Here is a 20,914-nt window from a genome sequence, read left to right on the forward strand (position 1 = left end):
CGTTCCAGAATGGAGAGCCTCATTCTGGTCCAGTTTCTCTCCGTGTTTGAAGTGAAAATCTAATCTGGTTACTTGAATACTCAGGTACCAAGGACACCTGTGTGCTGGGCTTTTGTGCACACATAAAGTGAGCCTGCTGGAGAGAGGTTACTGAGTTATTTCAGTTAGCCTGTCCCAGAGGCAGCAAATCCCAGCAGGTTCTGGTGAAAAGGATAGGTCTGATAAAGAAGTTCCCACTAGGCTGAGGGCGGGTAGAGGGGGCAGGCAAGTGAGTGAAAATTCAGGGGAGGTTTTATCTTTGTCCCTTCTAGTCTGCTGACAATCACCCCAGGAGCTGCAATACCAGCCACAGTACAAGTTTGTTTTCATGAAGACTTTCAGGGTTTAGTGCCCTATCTAAGTGTCCCTTCTAAGACTTTGATCCAACATGGTGTCTTTATGGTTTTGTTATAGAATTAACCATTTTGCACTGACTCCAAAATCTATTTTTTTGTTCCTTTTTCTCTCCCTTAACTATTGAATGCATATTCTACTCTGTCACTATTGTGAGTGAAAAGCCTTTGATGAAGTTCACAGCATTTTTAGGATGGACACACACACACACGCGCACGCACACACACACACACACACACACAGACACACACACACACACACCATCTATTTGAAAGCCTTACAGTGCCTTTTAATGAAAAAAATAGAGGCTCCTACTTAATATCACAGGTTCTGGGAGTCTCAGACAAATACCCTATGTCTGTATATGGTTAAGTATTTTTACAAAGACCAGGGTTCCTGATTTTTACAAATTTTTACAGTGAGCATTGAGTATATCTTGATAGCCACTAGGAAGATCATTTCTCTTCTTCAGCCATCCAGTTCCTTACTTACTAGTTATGATCTTGTTCCTTTTGTCTAAAAAAGAAAGAAGTCTGCTGTCACACACAGACAGGATTTGTCATTTCTGAAGGGGTCCCCTGAGACAGTCCTAGACAGGCTGCCTGTAGTATTCTATCTAACACCAGTTGGGAGATGAGAAAGCTGACTAGTGAGGACTCTTCTTCCTGTATTCCCAACACCCCACTTGAGTGAAATCACTTCCATCTGTGCAAAAGCTTCTCTGAGTCCAGGTCACAGACACAGGAAGGACAAGGCGGCTTAACTCTATGGCCAAATGCACTGTGTCCTGTCTCTGCACTTAGCCATTCACAAAGCCATACTTTCACAACCAGATTTCATAAACATTGGTTAGTGTGTTTGGATGCCTTACACCTAATGTGTTTTCCATTTACAGGAGACATATTTTGGGGGATTAGAGGAGGGATTGCTTAATAGAGGAAAAATTAACCTCAAATAATAAAAGAGATGGATGGTAAGAATGTAGACTATGTATGGTTTTCATAAACTGATGCATCTCTATTGAATATGCTTCTAAAGAACTAACAGGAATTTCAGGGGGAAAAAAAGACAAATACTTAATGTGCCATGGTCTCTGTAAGCAAAAATGTCTTAGATTTCTTGCTGTGTTAGATGGGGAGATCACCACAAACCTGACCTGATTCTGGCAGTGGTGATATCGGATAACAGGATTAAGGAGGGAGGGTGCACAATTTCAGGACCAGGCAAATGAAACAATTAATAAAATTTTGTGATATTTAAAAAGCTTTAGACTCGAAGAAGCTTAGAAGGGTGACAAGTGAATGAATCGATTCTCTCCCTAAATTTAATTAGTGCCAGCAATATAGTTAATGATTTCTACAAAAAGGTTTTCAATGCGTGACCTAATCTAGTAGGAGCTTAGCCCCAAGTACAATCTCCCGGGAATTTTCACATCACTTTTTTTTACACATGCTACAAGATATACGAATACTCTTTCTTTCTTTAAATATTTCTTGGAACAAACATCTTGAAGACCAAGAACTTAGTAGAGGCATCAACTCTCGAAAGGTCACCCATAAGATGGGATAAAGCAGACACTGATTGGCACAGTATCAAAATGCAATTGGGGTAGTTTTCTACTGCTCTGTCACTATGACTCCGCCAACTAAGACAAAAACATGCAATTACTGTTCCACTCTCTCAGTGGAACCTCATGCCAGGGCTTCTGTGTTGTCAGCCAGATACTGCACCAAGCCCTTGACAACTGAGCCTTCCTAGTATTGCCTCCATTTCTGCACAAACTGAACTTATCATCTAAGTGCGCGCACAGGACCCATCCAGCCACAGTAGCTCAGTAAGAAGGAAATCATGGACCCTGCCCATACTGCAGTGAAGGGGACTGCAGCACGGTGGAGCGAGTCTCATTGGCATCATTTTGGTTTCTGCCGAATATAGACAAGTCTCTGTCCCTAAATCACTCATACCATACCATCTTCAGAATGTCTTTCATCTATTTGCAGGGTCCCAACTGCCATATGCCATGAAATTATACCCCTAAAGCTCAAAGTGCCACCATTTAAGAAATATGTTTGAGGTTCTGTTGCAATAGTACTTCTTGGTTTGTCAATTTCAGTCCAAAAGGACAAGTTAGATGTCATCAACATCCACACTATACAGCAGCGGTGGTAGGCAACAAACAACAGCGATGATGGTTTCTTCTCAAAAAAAGAAAAAGAAAAACAAAGTAGAAATGGGAGTCACTTCAGTCTTTTCCCCAAAGGATTCCTGGAGGGCAGCCAGCTGAGTATTGGGAGTTACTTAAGATGTGGGCATCCTACCCCATGGTCCTTGGATCAGCCTTGTGTGCTCTTAGCTCAGCTCCCTAAAATCTCTTCCCTTTGTCCTAAAATCAGCAGAAGTTTGCAACTGGGAAGTTTCAGCAGAGCTGGTAAAACTCGCACATTCTTGCCAGTAGAATGTACCCAATAGCATTTCCTTAGCAGTTCCCATGGTCCCTTCCATCTATGCTGTGAACTTAATCTCCGAAAAACTTTAAAAGACTTAAGTAAACCTCCTTGGGATTTGTTCTTCTAAACAAAAGACACAATCCCAGACCTTTCTGAGACAGTTCTTCTCTGACTTACAGTCCTGCTGAGGTGGCTAGAACACAGCAACTGGCAGCTTGCTATGCTCCCTCTGGGTGACTAAGAGGGCCCCCCCTTGCACTCTACTGTAGACTCTATGCATTGTCACAGTCTGCCCTCATTCTTCAATCTTGCTGAGGCTTCCTGGAGAAGTTAAACGTGCATGCCCCAGCTTCCCCGGCCACTGTGTGATGGTTTGTGTAAGGATGATCCCCCTGAGATCCTATGAGTGCTTACTCAATGAGTAGGACTCTGAAAGAATTAAAAGGATTAGGAGTTAGGGCTTTGTTGGAGGAAGTCTGTTGCTGGGAGTGAGCTTTGAGTTTTAAAAGCGCATGCTGGGCACACTATCCCTCCCCCCCCATCTCTCTTTCTACCTATGGATCAGGATATGGTTCTTAGCTACTGTCCAATGCCTGCTGGCCTCCACGCCCCAACCATGATGATAATAGACTGAACCTCTGAAACTGTAAGCAAGCCACAGTTAAGTGCTTTCTCCTGTAAGTTGCCTTGGTCATGGTGTCTTTTCCCTGCAACAGAACAGTAACTAAGACACAACGCTCAAGTACTAGGGAGCTACTTCTTAATTTTAGACTTTTTTTTTTGCCATTAGCAAAGTCTGATCCATGAGCCACATGAAGCTGGTTCTTTTAATAGTTTATTCCTTGTTTTCTTTTTTCTCTTTCTGTACAATGGCTTGCAAGAAGATAGTAGCATTTTAACACTTTGCCCTGAAATGGCCACATATGTGTAACTTCTTTGTTCTACTTCTCATATCACTATAGAGAAAAATTTAGGTTTGCCGCATTCTGGAACCACGTTATATTAGCTCTTTATTTAAAAAAGATTCCCATTTTAAAAATATTTTTATTATGTTAAAATATAAACAACATACATTAGCCACTTAACCATTTTAAGTACAGAATTCACTGACATTAATTAGACTCACATTATTGTGCAAAAATCACAACTCCTCATTTCTAAAACTTCATCGTTACCACTACACAATATTATCCCATACCATTGTTCTCCAGGTCCCTGGAAATGGTGTTGACTATTAATTTACATATTCTGTGCATCTCATATAACTGGAAAGCCTTAATTCCCATCCCTTTTCTGATTTGTTTGCTTTACTTAGCATAATGTTTTTAAGCTCCATTAGTACTACAGGTTATAGCAGAACTACATTTCTTTCTGGATGCATGGTGGTATTTACTTGTCTGACTATATCGTTTGCTTATCCAGTTTCCAATCAGTGGACACAGGTCATCTCTTTCCCTTTTCCTATTTAAACAATGCTAGAATGAACACTGGCTTGTTGAATTTCCTGTTCCAATTATTGTGAGTAAATCACTGGGAGAGGAAGTGCTGATTGCGTGTTCTGCTTTAGAGAGATGCTAGACTACTGCCCACTGTGGCTTCACCATGGTCTGTTCCCACCAGAAAGCACAGACTTCCAGCTTCCCTACATTCCTGCCAGTATTGATTATTGCTGGTTTGGGTTTATAGCCATTCTACTGGATGTGAAGAATTGGTTTCTCCCTGTGCTTTAGATTTGAATTCTATTAGCATCTGCATGATGCTGAGCACCCTGTCCTGTGCTTACTGTCTATCTCGTTGGAAGCTGTCTCTATTCCCCTTCTTAGTTGGCTTTCTAACTGAGTCGTCTTTTCTGTTGTAGTTCTGCACTCTGTTTCCTTATAAACCTTCTCTGTCAGGTTCTATAAAGTCTAAACTTCTAATATTCAATATATAGCGATTGCAACTTTTCTCTACCTCTGCTTCTCAAAATTCCCACTTCCACTTCCACTTCTAGTTCTCAGAACCATTTTCAATGCATTTTTGTTGTTCTTTTGGTATCTGTGCTCTATGATACCTGGTCTTTGGTAGAGTCCACATTTCGACTAAAAACTTAACCATATAAACTCTGTGCCTTTGTGAGTTCCCAGATTGGACACAACCTCTCTGCTTCTGTGGATGTAGGCTGTCAGGAGGCTGCAGTAAAGAAGCCATGGCTTTGTCCTCAGCGGCACACCTAGATCCGGATCTGCTTCCCAGTTTGTGCTGTTGTGGGTAGCCTACATGTCTAGTAGGCTGTCAGGCTAAGGCCCTAAGTTTCTTGGTGCATCTTTATTAGAGGCCACTGTCAGTTAAAGTTAGAAAAGGAGATGTGTTTTTACAATAAAACTACTATAATATTATGTGATATAACCACAGAAACGACATCTCCTATACTGACAGCTATGTGGCAAGCCTTACCCATATTCAGGGGAGCACATCAGTTGTGAGTTCTAAAAGGTAACGTGTCAAGGCTCATATCAGAGATTGCCCAATGTATTTTCAAGTTAAGGGTCTCAGGGTCTAAGGAGAATTAATCAGATAACATCTTACGATTATGGGAACATTTTTGTTCTGTGATGAGCTAAAGTCATAGTCAATATAGGAGTTACTGCTCTCTACTGGTATGCTGTCTTAAACCTCCTAGTGTGGTTAATGGATGCTCAGTTCTCTGGTGCTATGAAGGGCTTAATTCTTCTGCGATGGCCTGTAAAGGTATGACCATTAAACGTGAATCAAGAAAAACTGTTCCTCCATAGGCTTCAGTTATGCTGGGCTAGCAGATTGTCATGAGGAACCAGCAGAGACTCAACCAGATTAGAAAGAAATATGAGGAGGAGACAGAGTCGGTGTTGTAAATCTAGCAACAATTTGATTATAGAATACAGTTATTTTTTAGAGAAAATGGTGATTTATAGAGAGACAATGCTAGGTCATTAGTTAGCTTTTAAAGGGAAAATAACAGCAGTCATGAGTAAAATTAAAATCTTAATTTTTTATGCATCATAAAATGTGTCTGTGACTCTCCATGATTTCAGACCCTGAAGACCCAATAGAGTCAGTAATGTGTTAAAGACATTAGCCCATTGTTTTTATAAGCCAGCAGACTGGTGCAATGGGAATCAAATGCTGGTCCACTGGGCAAATATTTATGTATAATTAATAACAATCTAAGTTACCTGAGCTATCCCAGTAACTGCTTCCTATCTCACTGTTGTTTGTGCAGCTCACTGAGGAAGGCTGCCTGTAGGAGCATAGGTGAGGCCAGGATACTCAGAAAGAAAATGCTCTTCTCATCATTGCAGAGAATCCAGACTGAGTGACTTGGCAGCCTTCAAATGCTAACCGCTCTAAGTTGGAATTCTGCATAGAGAGATAGCCTAGACTTTTCTGTTTCCCTCTGACCATTCCTACTATAGGAATCACCTCTACTAATCTTCATGTAGCTTGTTTCACAGGAGAACTATAAAGTGAAAGAGGAAGAAAAGGAGATATGGGTTGTTAGTGACCTTAAGTCCCAAGGGATAATTGAATAACACTAGTTCAAAGTCCAGAGCTCCATGCACAGGTAACCTTACAGGAGAATTTTTAGCTGTAATAACATGCTGAGCATTCTCAGAGGTGGCCTGCTGTAGGCAAAAACACGGAAGTATTTGTGCACACTGATTTATTCTGCTCTGGGGATGTGGTAGCACATCTGCTGTGCTCTTTATTAAAAGTCAAGGGTTTTATAGGCATTTTTAGTAGGATTTCCTTTGCCTTCTCTGCTCTCTCTCTCTCTCTCTCTCTCTCTCTCTTTCTCTTTCTCTCTGTGCCTGCCTGCACGTGAGCACGTGAGTGTGTGTGTGTGTGTGTGTGTGTGTGTGTGTGTGTGTGTGTCTGTGAGTACCCATGTTAGTTGAAAACTGAAACTAGGGGAAAGCAGTGAAAAGAGCCCTCACATTTAAAATGTCAGTGAGTTAGCTTTTAAATGTGAGATGCCTTTCTCCCACTTGTTCTCCCTCTTGTGAACTACATGTAGATATTTCAAATTAAATGTGAATTGTTTTGAATTCTGAGTTTTCTTGACTCCCTTTAACCTGTTCTCAAAATAAATAGCAGCTTCTTCCTGGAACTATCCAAACACCTATATATACATGAATATTTACTTACTGTAACTCCAGACCTCTATGGAGATTTTCTACAAGAAAACTCTGTACTTACCTTTCTCTTAACTCACATTTATACCTGAAGATGTCTCTGTGTCTCTCTGTGTGTTTCTCTGTATCTCTGTGTCTCTGTGTTTGTATCTCTGTCTCTTTTCTGCCTCTCTCTGTCTCTCTCTCCTATGTAGAAAGTCGCTATTCCAGAGTGTCCACTGGCATTGACCCTGAGAGCCCACACATATAGGAGTATGTGCTGCCATCTTCACAGTAATACCACGCATCTTTCCCATGGTAAACGCTGAAAAGACAAAGAATGACAAGTGCATAGGGCCAGTGTGTTCGTGTTTTTAGATGCTAACCTGCTTTCTTACGTAGTACTAAAGTATCGAGACTCCTTCAGCCATGAGCGACATTGTCTACTGCTTCTCCTTAGAAGTGAGATGGGGGCTCTGAACTCTACTGCCCATCCTTTATGTATTCACACAGTTGCTTTAGGGTATTTCTACCATGCCCATTGCCATCTAGTTCTCATCCACCCTAGTACCACCACCATCCTGTTTATCTAACCCACAGTGCTTCTCACTTTCATTGCCTCAGTCACACACCACTGGCTAATGTTTGCTCCACTGTCTCTTTCTGCTTGTGATTGCCCCTGAAGTTCAGACTCCAGGTTGAGCTCAGAGAGCTTCTGACGTCTTTGGACTTCAGCCACCAGTGGGATGAGGTGCCAGCCATGAGGGAGTCTCTGGCCTCACTCTGATGGTGCTATTTTACTTGTAGAGTTCTATGAGGTGTTTCTTTGTTTTCTACTATTTGGCAAAGGTGGATCGTTCTGACTCATGTCCTCTCCTTACATTCTCTTAACACTGTTAGCTTTCTTGCTCAATTCCCCCATCCCCCTTTAATTATGATCCAAATCTCCAGCAGATAACTATTCTCTATCCTCCATCCTGTCACATCTTTCAGCTTTGCCTTTCCTCTTTACACCTTGTGCTCACTCCTAATGTCTTGTTCTCCATCAGGGTTCCACCTGTTTGATGGAAAACAACTGGACCTTACAAGAGTATTTGTCAGGGAATCACACAACTCCTTTCTCACTTTCTGGTTGCCATTTACTCATCTTTTTCTACCCCAGAATACATCCACTTGGAGTATCAAGTGCAGTTTTGGTGTGCAGTAAATGATACAATTAACATAATTAATCCTGACGGTATTTTATGCTGTGTACATTTTGAGAGTGTGTTTATTTTCTCTATTCATCTGAGGCTGTGAGCACCTAGCCAGAAGTCCTTTCTAACTCCCTTTGCATAGTGCTCTACAAAATCCAATTATTAACAACGTTGTCATGAAGGTCGCTGGCTTAGGCCTCCAGTAGATCTAAATCTTTACTGCCTGTTTTTTAAGGAAGATGGCCTTGCAACTGGAAGGATGTGGGGGGAAACGTCTTACAGTCTAATATTCCCTAGGGGCTAAGTGTAGATTCAGTAAATGGACAAGTGGATTTAAATCACCAAAGTCCTGTAAATCACCAGAGGTACCATTAAATTTGGCTACATTCACAGTTACATTCTTCCTCCATATGTTCTATCACTTGGAGACTGCCAGTCCATTTTCCTCTTATGTTTGTTTGTTTCTCTCATTTCACTCCATTTCATATACAGTTATAAAGACTTTAGAAAAAATTTCAGTCATCATAGGCCTAAAGAAGAGTTGGAGTATTGAACTTAAAAATTGTCAAAATGGGTGTGTGTATAAAAGTATAGCAATCAACTACTATAAAATAATTCTACCATTTGTAAAAATGTAAAAATCAGATATTTAGTAATTTGTGGCCTTTTAACTGGAAATCCTTTGAAGATGTTCTGAGAGCCTAAAGGAAAACTTAAAAACATAAGCTAAGCAGTAAGGGTCACAGGACTTCAGGCCAAGCTTAAATTCTTTGTCTTCAGAAGATTGTCAACTTACTCAGTTGAAAGATAAGAAACTCTGAGTGAAGCTGTGCTGACTTTGAATTCATAACCGACGTTATCGTTTGATGTTTATGCCTAGCAGATAAACTCCCTACCTAGATATTTTCTGTATGCTCCTCTTTTGGGGTGTCTATTGAAGGGTTTTGTTCTGTCTTGTTTCTCCTTTACTTGGCTGCACAGGAAGTTCCATCCTGCATTGTGAGTTTGGCATTCTCTTCGCTGTCTGCCATGTATCCCATTGTCTGTGCACACTCAGCATGGCCAGCACCACATCTGCCCCCTGTATGGTGCAAGCACTCCAGACACACAAAGCCCCTCATGCAGAGCATGCCCATCTGTTCAACATCTGGCACAGGGATGGGAAGTGAAAAGGTTGGTGGCCTCTTGAGCACTAAAGAGTCTCCTTTTCCTCTGGGTTTCCTTATTACAGATACTGCAATGAACATTTACTCTGCCCACCACACGTGTTCTGGACAGGCTGGGGACCTTGGGAACGCTGCACAGCCCAGTGCGGGGGTGGCATTCAAGCTCGCCGTAGGACCTGTGAAAATGGGCCTGACTGTGCAGGATGCAATGTGGTAAGTAGCCGACTTACTCCCACAACCCATCACGGAGAACACAAACTTGAAGCCTCCTAGATGCCTTACACATGCAAGATGCTCCCAGCACATTAGATACTCAATGCTCTTCATTGGTGCTAGCACTGAGCCATTTGCACATACCAGGGGCTATGCTCACACTTGGTCCACTACCAATACTGGATATTTTGTACACTATCTTTATGATTTGCAGAACTTGCATGCTCTGTGGATATAAAATGGGAAGGCATCAAATGTTGTATGTTTTTGATGATCTCGAACAACAACTCCTGTTTAGATGTCAACTCTGCAGACACTGTATGTTTTGTAAACATGAAATGCTCCTTAAATACTGTGTATGTTTTGTCCATGTTCCTCTAGCTCTGAAGTTTTAGAGGGCATGAATCATGTAAGTGGCTCATGTTAACAAGAATGTGCAGGGCATGGTAGAAATTTAAGTACATGAATAAAGCATTCACATGTGTAATAAACTAACTGAAGAATCTTCTAGCTCTAAGTACAGAGCTATGACAAAATCTTGTACCTAAATAACTTTGATCACTCTATTTGGTCTTATTAATGATTATCTTATGCTGGGCTCCTAGGAACACAGAATACAATGTGGACATGATACTGTGTGGTGACAGAGAAATTGGCACCATTGTCAAAGTGAGTTGGTAACACATCAGAGGGAACAAAAGACCACTTATGGTTTTGTTTTTCCTCTGCCTTAGCAGGTCATATTTCTTTTAACACTTTAAACTGCCAAATAAAAATTAATGTGTGCAGACTCTTTTCAAAAGGCCCATTGTTGTGTAGCCTGCTTTTTCGGTCAGGGTGGCTGAGCACTGAGCCTGGCTGAGAGCTCACCTCTCTCACCTTCCTGGTGTTGGCCACAAGATAGATGAGATGTGGTAAATGTTGGGCGGAGAAGCTCAGCATGGGAAGTGCTGACTTGGCATTCTCTCTCAGTGGCCTTTGCTGTTGGATTTTTGATACTTCCACCTCTTGTTTTCTGAGACTATGCAATGATTTTATGCTGCTGTAAAGCTTGTTTTATGAAATATATAACCTGAGCAACTCCAGAGAGCCAATGGGACTTTGGGGACAGGAAAAGTGTTATGAGGTACTGTATCAGTTCTTATGCCAAAGAAGGAAGATTTCCTTACTAGGATTTGCAAGTGGTAAAGTCACCTTACTGTTGCTAATAAAACATGTTAGTGAAACTGAGCTCACTTTAGACCATAAAAATCTTCATGCAATATAGGTAAGTTGTAGAGATATATGGGTGAATAGATAGGTAGGTAGGTAGGTAGATAGATAGATAGATAGATAGATAGATAGATAGATAGGGCAGACAGATAGTGGACAGATTGGATGCATGGATGGATGGGTGTATGGATAGATGGATAGGTGGCTGGGTGGATAGACAGATAACAGATACATACATACATACATACATACATACATACATACATACATAAGTAGGGCAGACAGATAGTGGACAGATTGGAGGGATGGATAGGTGGATGGATGGATAGATGGAAGGATGGATGGATAAATGGATAGATAGTAAAAAGATAGATGGATAGATAGATGGATAGATGGATAGATAGATAGATAGATAGATAGATAGATAGATAGATAGATAGATAGAATGAGTGAGCAGGCAGATGGACAAATTAGATGGATGTATATATGTGTGGATGGGTGAATCATCTATCATTATTATGAGTAAATAATGATAGATAGATAGATAGATAGATAGATAGATAGATAGATAGATAGATAGACAGACAGACAGATATAATTTCAGGCGCTAAAATTTAAAATTATATATTATATCTAAATGGTACATCCCTGAAGACTTTTGTGTCTTAAAAAAAGCCTTTACTCTTTGCTGAACCAACTCATTCTTCTGCTGTGCTGCCTGTGTGGGCTTTGTTCTTGCACATAAAATTTTTCTGTTGAAAACCACTGGAGAAGTGATCCTGTTCCTAAATTCTAAACCCTTTACAGACCACAGAACTCAGACAGCAGTACACAGCATTCTTATTGTTAGCTGAAGTCAATAGTGACAATAGTAGACAGATTAATCCACAGAGAGGCATATGAATGGAAGTGAAACTTTCCTCCTGTAAAATTTCCAGTTTATGTGATAGGTTCGATTGCAAATGCAAATACCGAAGGTATTCCAAAATGTTAGTGTTTGTTTATTGTTATGGCACAGTACAGCGAATATAGAAACTCTGGCACATTAGAGGGGCAGATTTTTAACACAGAGGGGAGGTCTAGACATCATGTGCCCACCCAAGTCATGCTCACTTGCCTCTGGATTTCTGCATCGTCAAGCATCAAGCCAGTATCTGGAATAAATGCTTATAAGACTCAAGCACCCCTTCTGTGAACCCTGGGGCACACATCTCCAGCTGAATGACTGAGCATGTCCTACAGTGTCCCTCCCTGGTGACGGAGCTCTTTGATAACCCCAGAATGTGGAGACTAGTGTACTTACAGAGGAGTTAGTTAACCCAGCTCTAGGCTAATAAATCACCAGAGCTACTTGGATCCCCTCTGCATGCCTCTTGAGGCAAATGAGAGAGCTAGGTGTATGCCTAGAGCCCACCCACCACACGGTTGGCTTCTGAATTCACTGGAGATCTGTCTGAGTCTATTTGGTTGGCAGTTTCTGTTGAACTATAGGGCTCTTGCACTTCAGAAACACTGAGGCATGCTTACACATAAGATATTGTACTTTTATTTGTGAATGTGTTTTGATCTGTCATTCATAAGCAACACTGAAATTTTTCTTTATTTTGAGAATTTCATGCATGCATCCAATATATACACCTTATTATCACCTCCAATTGTCCCTGTATGTCCCAATATAGCTCATTTCTCAAAACTATGTCCTGTTTTCTATAGCCTACTAAATCCAGACACTGCTACCCATATTTCCAAAGTATGAGACAATCCACCAGAGTGAGGGAAAACTACCAGGTCTCCCTTCTCAGCCACTTCCATTCCATTTCCAGTCGCTCCTTGGCCAGCACTGGTTTTTAGTAATATCATCATCCTTCTAACCATGGTGGCATTTAAAGATTACCATGAGCATAAAAATTAAAAGGAAATGAATACATATCAAAAGCATCAATCTGTTGGTCTGACTAAAGGTTAAAACACAGGAAAGAAAGAAAATTCCAAAAGCTGTATTGTCTGAGTATGATCACTTAAGTTAATGCAACCCAAATTTCCTCAAAAAGCAGTAGATGCTTTATAAGGGAGAAATAAAGGCTATCTCTCATACAGCAAAAAATAATTCAAAGAGTAAAGCAGACGAAGTGTTGCCTGTATTATATTTTTTTACTGAAATGCCATACAAAGGATGAAGCAATGGAGCAGGAGCTATGATCTAAAATATCAACAGGGGAAAAGGGATATATTTATGTCCTAGATATAAGAAAGGGTCACAAAGGGCCCAGTAAGGTCAAGAAGAAAGACCTTGAAATCAATACCATTGAAAGAGATTCTGTGAAAGTTAATCAGAGCTGGTTGAACACTTTTATTCAGGAATGGCACTGTATATAAATTCAGAAGCTGATAAAACTGGCAAGTAGATCTTAGGTGGGTTTTGATGGACAAAATAATTAGAGGATTGTTTTTGTGTTAGCACATTACAATCTTCAAAATATGTGCATATATTTCCTGTTTAACTAATGAAATAATCAAGAACCATGGAAAAGCAGTTAGGTCCCTGAACCTGGCAAGTCATTGCAGATGGGAGAGAAAGACCTAATTCAGTCTTTCTATCCTGTTCCTAAATAGTCTGTGTGCATGTGGATGTGCGCGCACACATGCGTGCTTGTGTGTGTGTGTGTGTGTGTGTGTGTGTGTGTGTGTGTGTGTGTGTGTGTGTGTGTGCTCTTTCCAGAACGCAAAACACTGAAGATAGGGTGGTGGGATTAGCTCTTAGCTCCTATCCCATGCCCACTCCAGCACTCTAGAGAAAAGGGCCTAGATAGGCACATTCTTTTTTGTCCTTGAATTCTACTTTTTAAAAATTTATTTCTAGAGTATCCACAGACTTTCCCTCAAGACAGAAATGTACGAACCAGTTTAGTTTTAAGAGCCTCATGATCAGAATAGAAATTATTTGAGATTTCATGATACTCATTTTTTAAAGTCTGAGTTGCATACAGTGTCCTCTGTTCACCTCATAGGTCTTTCTGTTCATTCTCACAATTGTAGTTCATAACCAAGTCACCTGGTGTTTTTATTCCTTCACTAATGTGTATTCAGCAAGTTGTCAATATTCTGGAAGACACACTAGAGACCATCTTTGTAATTTTATTTTTAAAAATATTTTCATCCCAACTTCTGAGGCTACTAACATTTTGCTGAGTATAAATAAGCTAGTAGTATAATACAAATTGAGTACTTTATACTATATACCATTGAATATTTTCTAAGAATTTTTTTGGTATAGCTTATTATAATCTGACAGAATTTTGTTATCAAGGACAGTCATATCTGTTATTGAATTCCCTACCTTTTCTGGATCAGGTGGCAACGTAACATTATTCTATAGAAAAGTCATACCCATATTAAGAACAATCTCTCTTCCTTTTTTCAAGGTTGCTAAACCAGTTGGCAACACCCATTTAAATTTTAGGACAAAAATGTCATTAATTTACAATGTTTTCTCCAACATTATTTGTCTTCAAATAGGACAGTGCTGCTGCCCTGTGTCACAAATAGACAGGAAAAGAACCTAGGAGACCTAATGTTACACACTTGAACAGGGTTTGGACACTGGTTGATGGCTTCCTTTTAGTGAGTTCAATAATGTAGTTTTGGTCTTAAATACCCTGCAGTTAGTTGTCTATGAGATGAAGATTCAGCCTCTAGACCATGATGCTACTGGAGTTCATAGAACCTTTAAGAGATGGGGCTTATGTGAGAAAGTTAGGCTATTATGTACCCCTGAAAAAGATACTGGGAACCCCTCTTTCATTCTTTTCTTCATTTCTCCATGACATAATGTTTGATTTTCTTTTTCCTGTGCTGTGACATCCTGCCTCACCTCAGTGTCCAGAGTAACAATCTAACCAACGTTTGAAATCTCTGTCGAGTTAACATAGTCCCTTTCTCTGATTTAGTTGATTATCCCAGAAAGTAACAAAAAGTGAGCACAATTAGTGTCCTTTGTATGATGTTTCCTCATCTTGAATAGTGTTTTCCCAGGGAACCTTGGGTCTGCCTTGGATGGAGGCAGATAACCTACAAGGATTTGCACAGGAAGTGTTCTACATTCTTATTTATTTGGGTTGCCTTTTGTAAGACGGGACTGTAGACTGTAAGTAGTGGCCTGCAGCAATGAGTTTACATTATATATGCCCACCTACTTGATAATGGTAAAGCTTCGAGACTAGATCAACTTCTGAATCTTTAATTGTTGCCCCAGAAATTCACTCACATGAATCCTTTCGCCTATGTTGTTCTCAGTCGCTGCCTTCATCAGTGTCTGGAAGCCTTTCTCTAATAAACTCAATGCCCTTTCAGGTTTAGCTATAACAAATTTTATCTACAATTTATACCAGTGCAATTTTATAACTTAAAAAACTTGAAAAAGCAATTTTCCTAAACAAAGTTTGAGAACTACCATCAGCTAGTTAATTCTAATTGTATTCAAACAAAATGTATAGATACAATAATATTGCTATTTGTCTTCATAACTGCTACTGGTAGGTTTTTCTTAAAGAAATTACAAGGAAATTTATTACTTATTTCAGTGACTCAGAGATGTGCAATCTATTTTAGAACGCCTATCTTAAGGGTCTAGAAATTTGGCATTAAAAAAGAAAGATGGCTTGGGTTGTGGTGTGTCCAGGCTCAAGACCAGACACTTACTCTGACAGGGCCATGTGTTTCTCCTCTGAATCCTGCGATATCTTAAAGGTTATTAAAATAAATAAAGAATTCAAGTTTCCCATTAAACCCCAACATGCAGATGTCAATTTAATCACTTAAGTTTGATGAACACCAAATTTGATGAGGTGAGCAGTATTAAAAGATGAAAAAACATCAATCACACAGTGATTCCAGAGTTCAGTGTCCACATAACTTGGGTGCTTGTCAGGAACCACCAGATACTGAATTCAACCTTCTTCCAAAGTTACTGCATACGTCAGCCAGGTTGTGCACTGCTACTTTATTCCAAGGAGGTATTATATATCACATGGACAATGGCAGAATCTTAAAGATGGAGAGTGTACCATTGGTGCTACTCCAGTCCTGCTCTGAATGCTTGAAATCTTAATGACTTCTTCAAAACCTCAGAAACTTCTTGGCTGCCCCCTTCAAATTGTATCCTATGCACCACAGTTAGCTACTGAGAGGAGCAGGCTTCACATCTTGGTTTGAGCTCTATGTAAAATGGAACTGAGACTTCACAAGGCCTTTCAGCAGAAAGATAGCTTGAGAGATTTGCAGTAATGAGGAAGAAAAGAGGACGAGAAGAGGAAGGAAGGAAAAACCCCTTTTGGTGCCTGTGATTAAGGTCACTGGGATGGACAACAGGGATCTGATTGCCTTTTGAAACAGAAAAGCCAGAAGGTGCCTTTTAAAAGCTCCTGATCTTCATGAATCCCTTGGATAAAGGATGCTACCAGACTGTATACCACAGTCTCTGGAGAATGTAGAGAAGACACAATATAAAGAGCTAACTGTACCCTAGTGGGTAAGGGTGAATGTAACATGCTCACTGCCTTTCCCAAGCAGTAAAGGCAGACAGTTTGCCTCAAGCTACTTGCCACATCTGATTTCATGAAAAGAAAGTATGAGCATGCTGGGACAAACCAATGAGAACAGAGTTTCTGAAGCTACTGTCCAATGGATGGAGTTTAATGCTGCTGAAGCTCCCATGTCTTGAAAAATCCCAGAGACACCTGGGAAATTTCCATCCATCAAATACTTGTGAGTACTTACTATTAGACTATATCATCTCATTTCCTACCAGACATTTTTATTCTTTGGAACTGTTTCTTTCCTTGGCTATATGCACAGCAAAAGCTGCTTGGAATTTCCAGACAAGATCACTTTGATTCTTAAAAAGAGACACTGGAGGGTGAAGGTCCTTTATTCCAGAAATTAGTATCAGGAAGTGGAACTGTAGCAGCTGCCCATTTGCTGGCATCATAAAGGGGTTAGGAACAAGCACAGAAGTCAGAAGAGCAGGCTGTAGAGGGGTCTCTCTTCCTAGAAGTCACCCTTGCTGTGCAGAGGATGAAGTTTGATGCATGAGATCAAAAGTGTCTCATGGTTTCTGCTAGTTTGAATGCAAATCCTTTTTTTCTGCCTTCCCTTAAGGAAGCTGCCTTTCTAATGCCATTCATAACTGATAAGAAAAGACATGAACTTCCTTAACAATGACTATAACAGAGTGAGCAAGTACAAGGATTGTCACATGATGTGTTATTGGCAAGATTAAACAGATGATCTTGACCTTCATGGTGAAGATCAGATGATGAACTATTCCATTGTGCTGTTTGTAGGGAGCATTTACTTATATTTGCAAGTTTTCTTCTCAAGAGAAATGATTGATAACCCTAACAGAAACTGAAAAATACATCTTTATAAGCATAGGAATCTGAAGCTTACTTTCTTTTGTTATGAAATAGCTCACTGAAAAGCTTGAAAATGTGAAAGATTGTCAGAACAAAACCACCACATGTTGTTAGAAGAGGTTTGTGCATTTTGTAAAAGTTAATGTCAGTATACAAAACTGAGTAGTGGGGCGGATGGCCACAGAAGTATACATTTTTGCAAATCTAGCATTCGAAAGTTTGGCAATCAAGTTTAAGAATGATGCATAATACAGATGGAGAGAAAAGGAAAAATGATGGATTACAGGAATTAATCCATCACAACTCTGCCTCTAGGACATATAAATAATCGTCTACAATCTTTGGAAATTGCTGTTGGTATTGAGATCTGGAATATTTCACCAAAATGTTTTATTTATAGAGTTGGAAAGCTCTGTTGCACAAATTTCTTTCTGTAAAGAAAAAAACACTTTTTTTTCTGTCTACAATGATTCAAATACTGTGGTGGCAAAACTAATTAAAAAGAATTTCCATGAAGGAAATGCTTTTTTAATGTATAAGTGATATAAATCATATATACACTCCACACATGCATACATTCTCACACACACACACACACACACACACACACACACACACACACACACACACACACTTCACACTTTTCCTTTTAGAGTTCATCAATCAATTCTGTGACAGAGATCACAATGTTAAAACACCTAAAGTTCACTTGCCGAAGTCTGGCAGCAGTACCTCCTCATGTTTGCCCAATATTTTATGTTTTGTGAATACATAATGCCTGCAGCATGAGTAGACCTTATAAAGCTACGACATAAAATTCTCACCTTAAGAGAATTTTTATCACTTTAACATAATCTTTATTCATCCTTTTTATTAATCCATGCATGCATAGAATGTATTTTGACCACAATCACCCACAGTTTTTCCTTTAACTCCTTCTGATAGCAACACCGCCCATGTCACACACTCACACACATCACTGAGTGAAGTTTGTGTTGCTCATATATGTTCATCAGAACATGATTGGCCTACCATACCAAGGACCACACCTTTAAAGAGAACTGAAAACTGAGTTTCTCTCTATCATATCAATCGTCAATAACTCTTCGATGAGGAGTGGGATTTCATGACTATTTCACATGGGTAGGTAAAGTGGTTTTGCTCTGTTTAGGTGCTCTGAAGAAAGTATTTTAAATACATTCAAACCATCTTCCTTTCCAGTTATGTCCTTCATCTTTGAATCCATCTCTGCTGACAATTTCATAATTGTCGATGATCTGGATAGAGCATCCAGTAAATAATAATCCATTAAGGTCTTATGTCCAAGTTGGGGGCTAATTTTTCTAATCTCATCTGTTCTTACTGGGCAATTGTTGGTTAAATTGAGAGATTACATTTGCAGTACTTTGATGAATTTCTAAGATTTTCATATAACCCAAGAAGATCTTGGGCCCTTCTTGCAGATATTCTAGAAGAACAGGACTTCCTGTTCTACCACACAATTTGTAATATAGAGGATGCTTCTTGCGTTCCTTTTCAATTGGCTACGTCTTTATATATTTCAGTCCATCCTGCTGCTGCTCATACTGGGGCCATGGTGCTAGCCTGCATCTCATGCCTTAAGGCAGCTTAGACTGAGTGGTCCTATCTGAAGCATGAGTACTGACTCTGCTCAATGTAGAGAAAAATGTGAAGACAAGAAAAGATGTGACCCCTATAGGTTCCAAGATTTAGGGACCACATGATTTTGCCTCATGGACACATTCCTACAACTAAGCAGAAGCAAAGGAAACAGATGTCCCTCTGATTAGTGCATTGCCATCCCCTGTGCTACCAGGCTGCTTACACTGCAGTCTGCATCTCTCAGGAAAGGCCTGTATGCCTCACAATCCTAGCAGATGTTTGCCTGAACTTGATGCTCCTATACGTTCTGAGTATCATGACTCTTCCTCATGTTCTATAATTTACACAGTAAATACTAATCCCTCAGCCCAGAAATGGATGGTATTAAAACCAGGGGGAGTGACAGAGAAATACTACACATGAGTTTCAACCAAAGTGGCCTAGGAGACAGTAGCATTATGACAGAGTACAAACGATGGTGCTGGGGTTGAATAGTTTCAATAGGTGAAGAGGAGGACATACTAGAAAATAGCTTCCACAAATGTAGATGTACGCAGAGGATTTTAAAATAAGTTTGATAGTACTTGGTTTGGCTCCTGGAAGACCACTTTTCTGTTGTAGATGTAACATAAATGTTTAATTACATCTACAATGTAATTTAATATGTATTTTGCTTAAGGTTTTAATCTTTGTTTTCATTTCATTGCAGTGCCTCTTGTGCTATTATTTAACATGTATAATTTAAGTTGTTAAAAGTAATTCACATACATAATAATTTTGAAAGCAACTTATAATTAACTAAAGAAGGAAGCAACAGATGTTGAAACATGAAAAAATACTTTAAAACATTGAATATTTTCCACAGATGCCATCGTTCTGCTTTCCCAAAGCTTCACTTTAATGATCCTAAGACATTCTAACAACCCAAGCCTGATTCCAAACACTTGTAATGTGAACACACGCAGAAGTATCTAGCCACAGCTGCTCTGTTTAGCTCATTTCATTAATATTTTTGAGTTGGAATGTCCAATTAATCTTTAGAAGCAATTACACGTTGTCAGTTAAAATCCCAAGATTCTGCTCTGTGGCCCAGTGGTTCCGTCTGGTGTGAATGATAGCTGACGTCATGATACCCAACGTTCTGAGCTCAGGTATCTCTGTATTTCATTTCACACCATATTTCTAAATCTTACTGGCAAGATTTCATGATGTTCTGCTTCAAAAGAAACAGCTGCAACAAAGACCTTTGGAGACAGAGTTGGCTCACTTCATGTCACAATTCTTGCATCGTTTTATAAGCCACACCATGTGAGACGGGAGCATCCATACACAGTGACTTGGCATCTTGCTTCTATTATGAGGGTAAACGAGTTCTATGTCTACCCTAGAATCTACTAATCCTGGGTACTGCTCAATCTGAGACTATTAGAGAACACCATGAAGGCAGGAAATCTGTTGTAATCTTTTGGGAGAAAGAAATGGCTGTAGCTTAAGGAGAGAAATTTTGGAATCTTCCCAATGGTTTATTATACCTCTGAAACCAGAAGCACATGCATCAAAGCTTCTCAAAGTTAACAGAGTATGGGACAAAAGTTAGCAGCAAACCCAGACATCAAACAGGACCTGCTCACGTTTGCCAGGCAATTTCAGTAGAAGCAATACTTAATGTATTGCTTTTTCTTATCTGTTTGCAACTGCTAATAGACTTTAGTGATAAGACCTTGACATCTGAAACCGAAGAAGAAAGGAACTCTGTCTCGTACATGTACTTTCTTTGAAAATTAAATTGTCTCCTCCTTGAAGTGACCTCAACTGGTACTGTTACTTCTAAAGAGTTTTGCATGTAGAAGAAAAAAATTCTCAGTGATGGACTCACATCTGTGAAGTGCCCTATGATGGACATCATGTTCAACTCACTGTCCTTGCATTTTGTCACCAGGGAGTGCCTTACACCTGTACTTTGTAAAAAATCAGTGCTGTGTGAGTGAAACAGGTGAATAAAGGACGTTTGCAAACATCAAGAAACCTGCTTTTCAGCCTGGGAAAAAAGAATACAAGACAAACAGTTTGGAATTAGTGATGTCACAGATGCACTGGAACAATTAGGAGAGAAAGTAA

At 39.8% G+C, this 20,914-nt stretch overlaps 1 protein-coding gene across 3 annotated transcripts in view; it reads left to right on the forward strand.

Annotated features, from left to right (window-relative positions):
• The window catches only part of Sema5a (semaphorin 5A), a 431,215-nt gene that overhangs the window by 366,549 nt on the left and 43,752 nt on the right, over positions 1-20,914 (forward strand). For all 3 annotated transcript variants that reach the window (NM_001107659.2, XM_063281754.1, XM_063281755.1), the window contains one exon: positions 9,401-9,548. In NM_001107659.2, coding sequence (NP_001101129.1) covers positions 9,401-9,548 — 148 coding nt within the window. The remainder of the gene's footprint in view (positions 1-9,400; positions 9,549-20,914) is intronic.

This window comes from Rattus norvegicus, chromosome 2 (genome assembly GCF_036323735.1).
Source record: "Rattus norvegicus strain BN/NHsdMcwi chromosome 2, GRCr8, whole genome shotgun sequence".
Taxonomy (NCBI): Eukaryota; Metazoa; Chordata; class Mammalia; order Rodentia; family Muridae; genus Rattus; species Rattus norvegicus.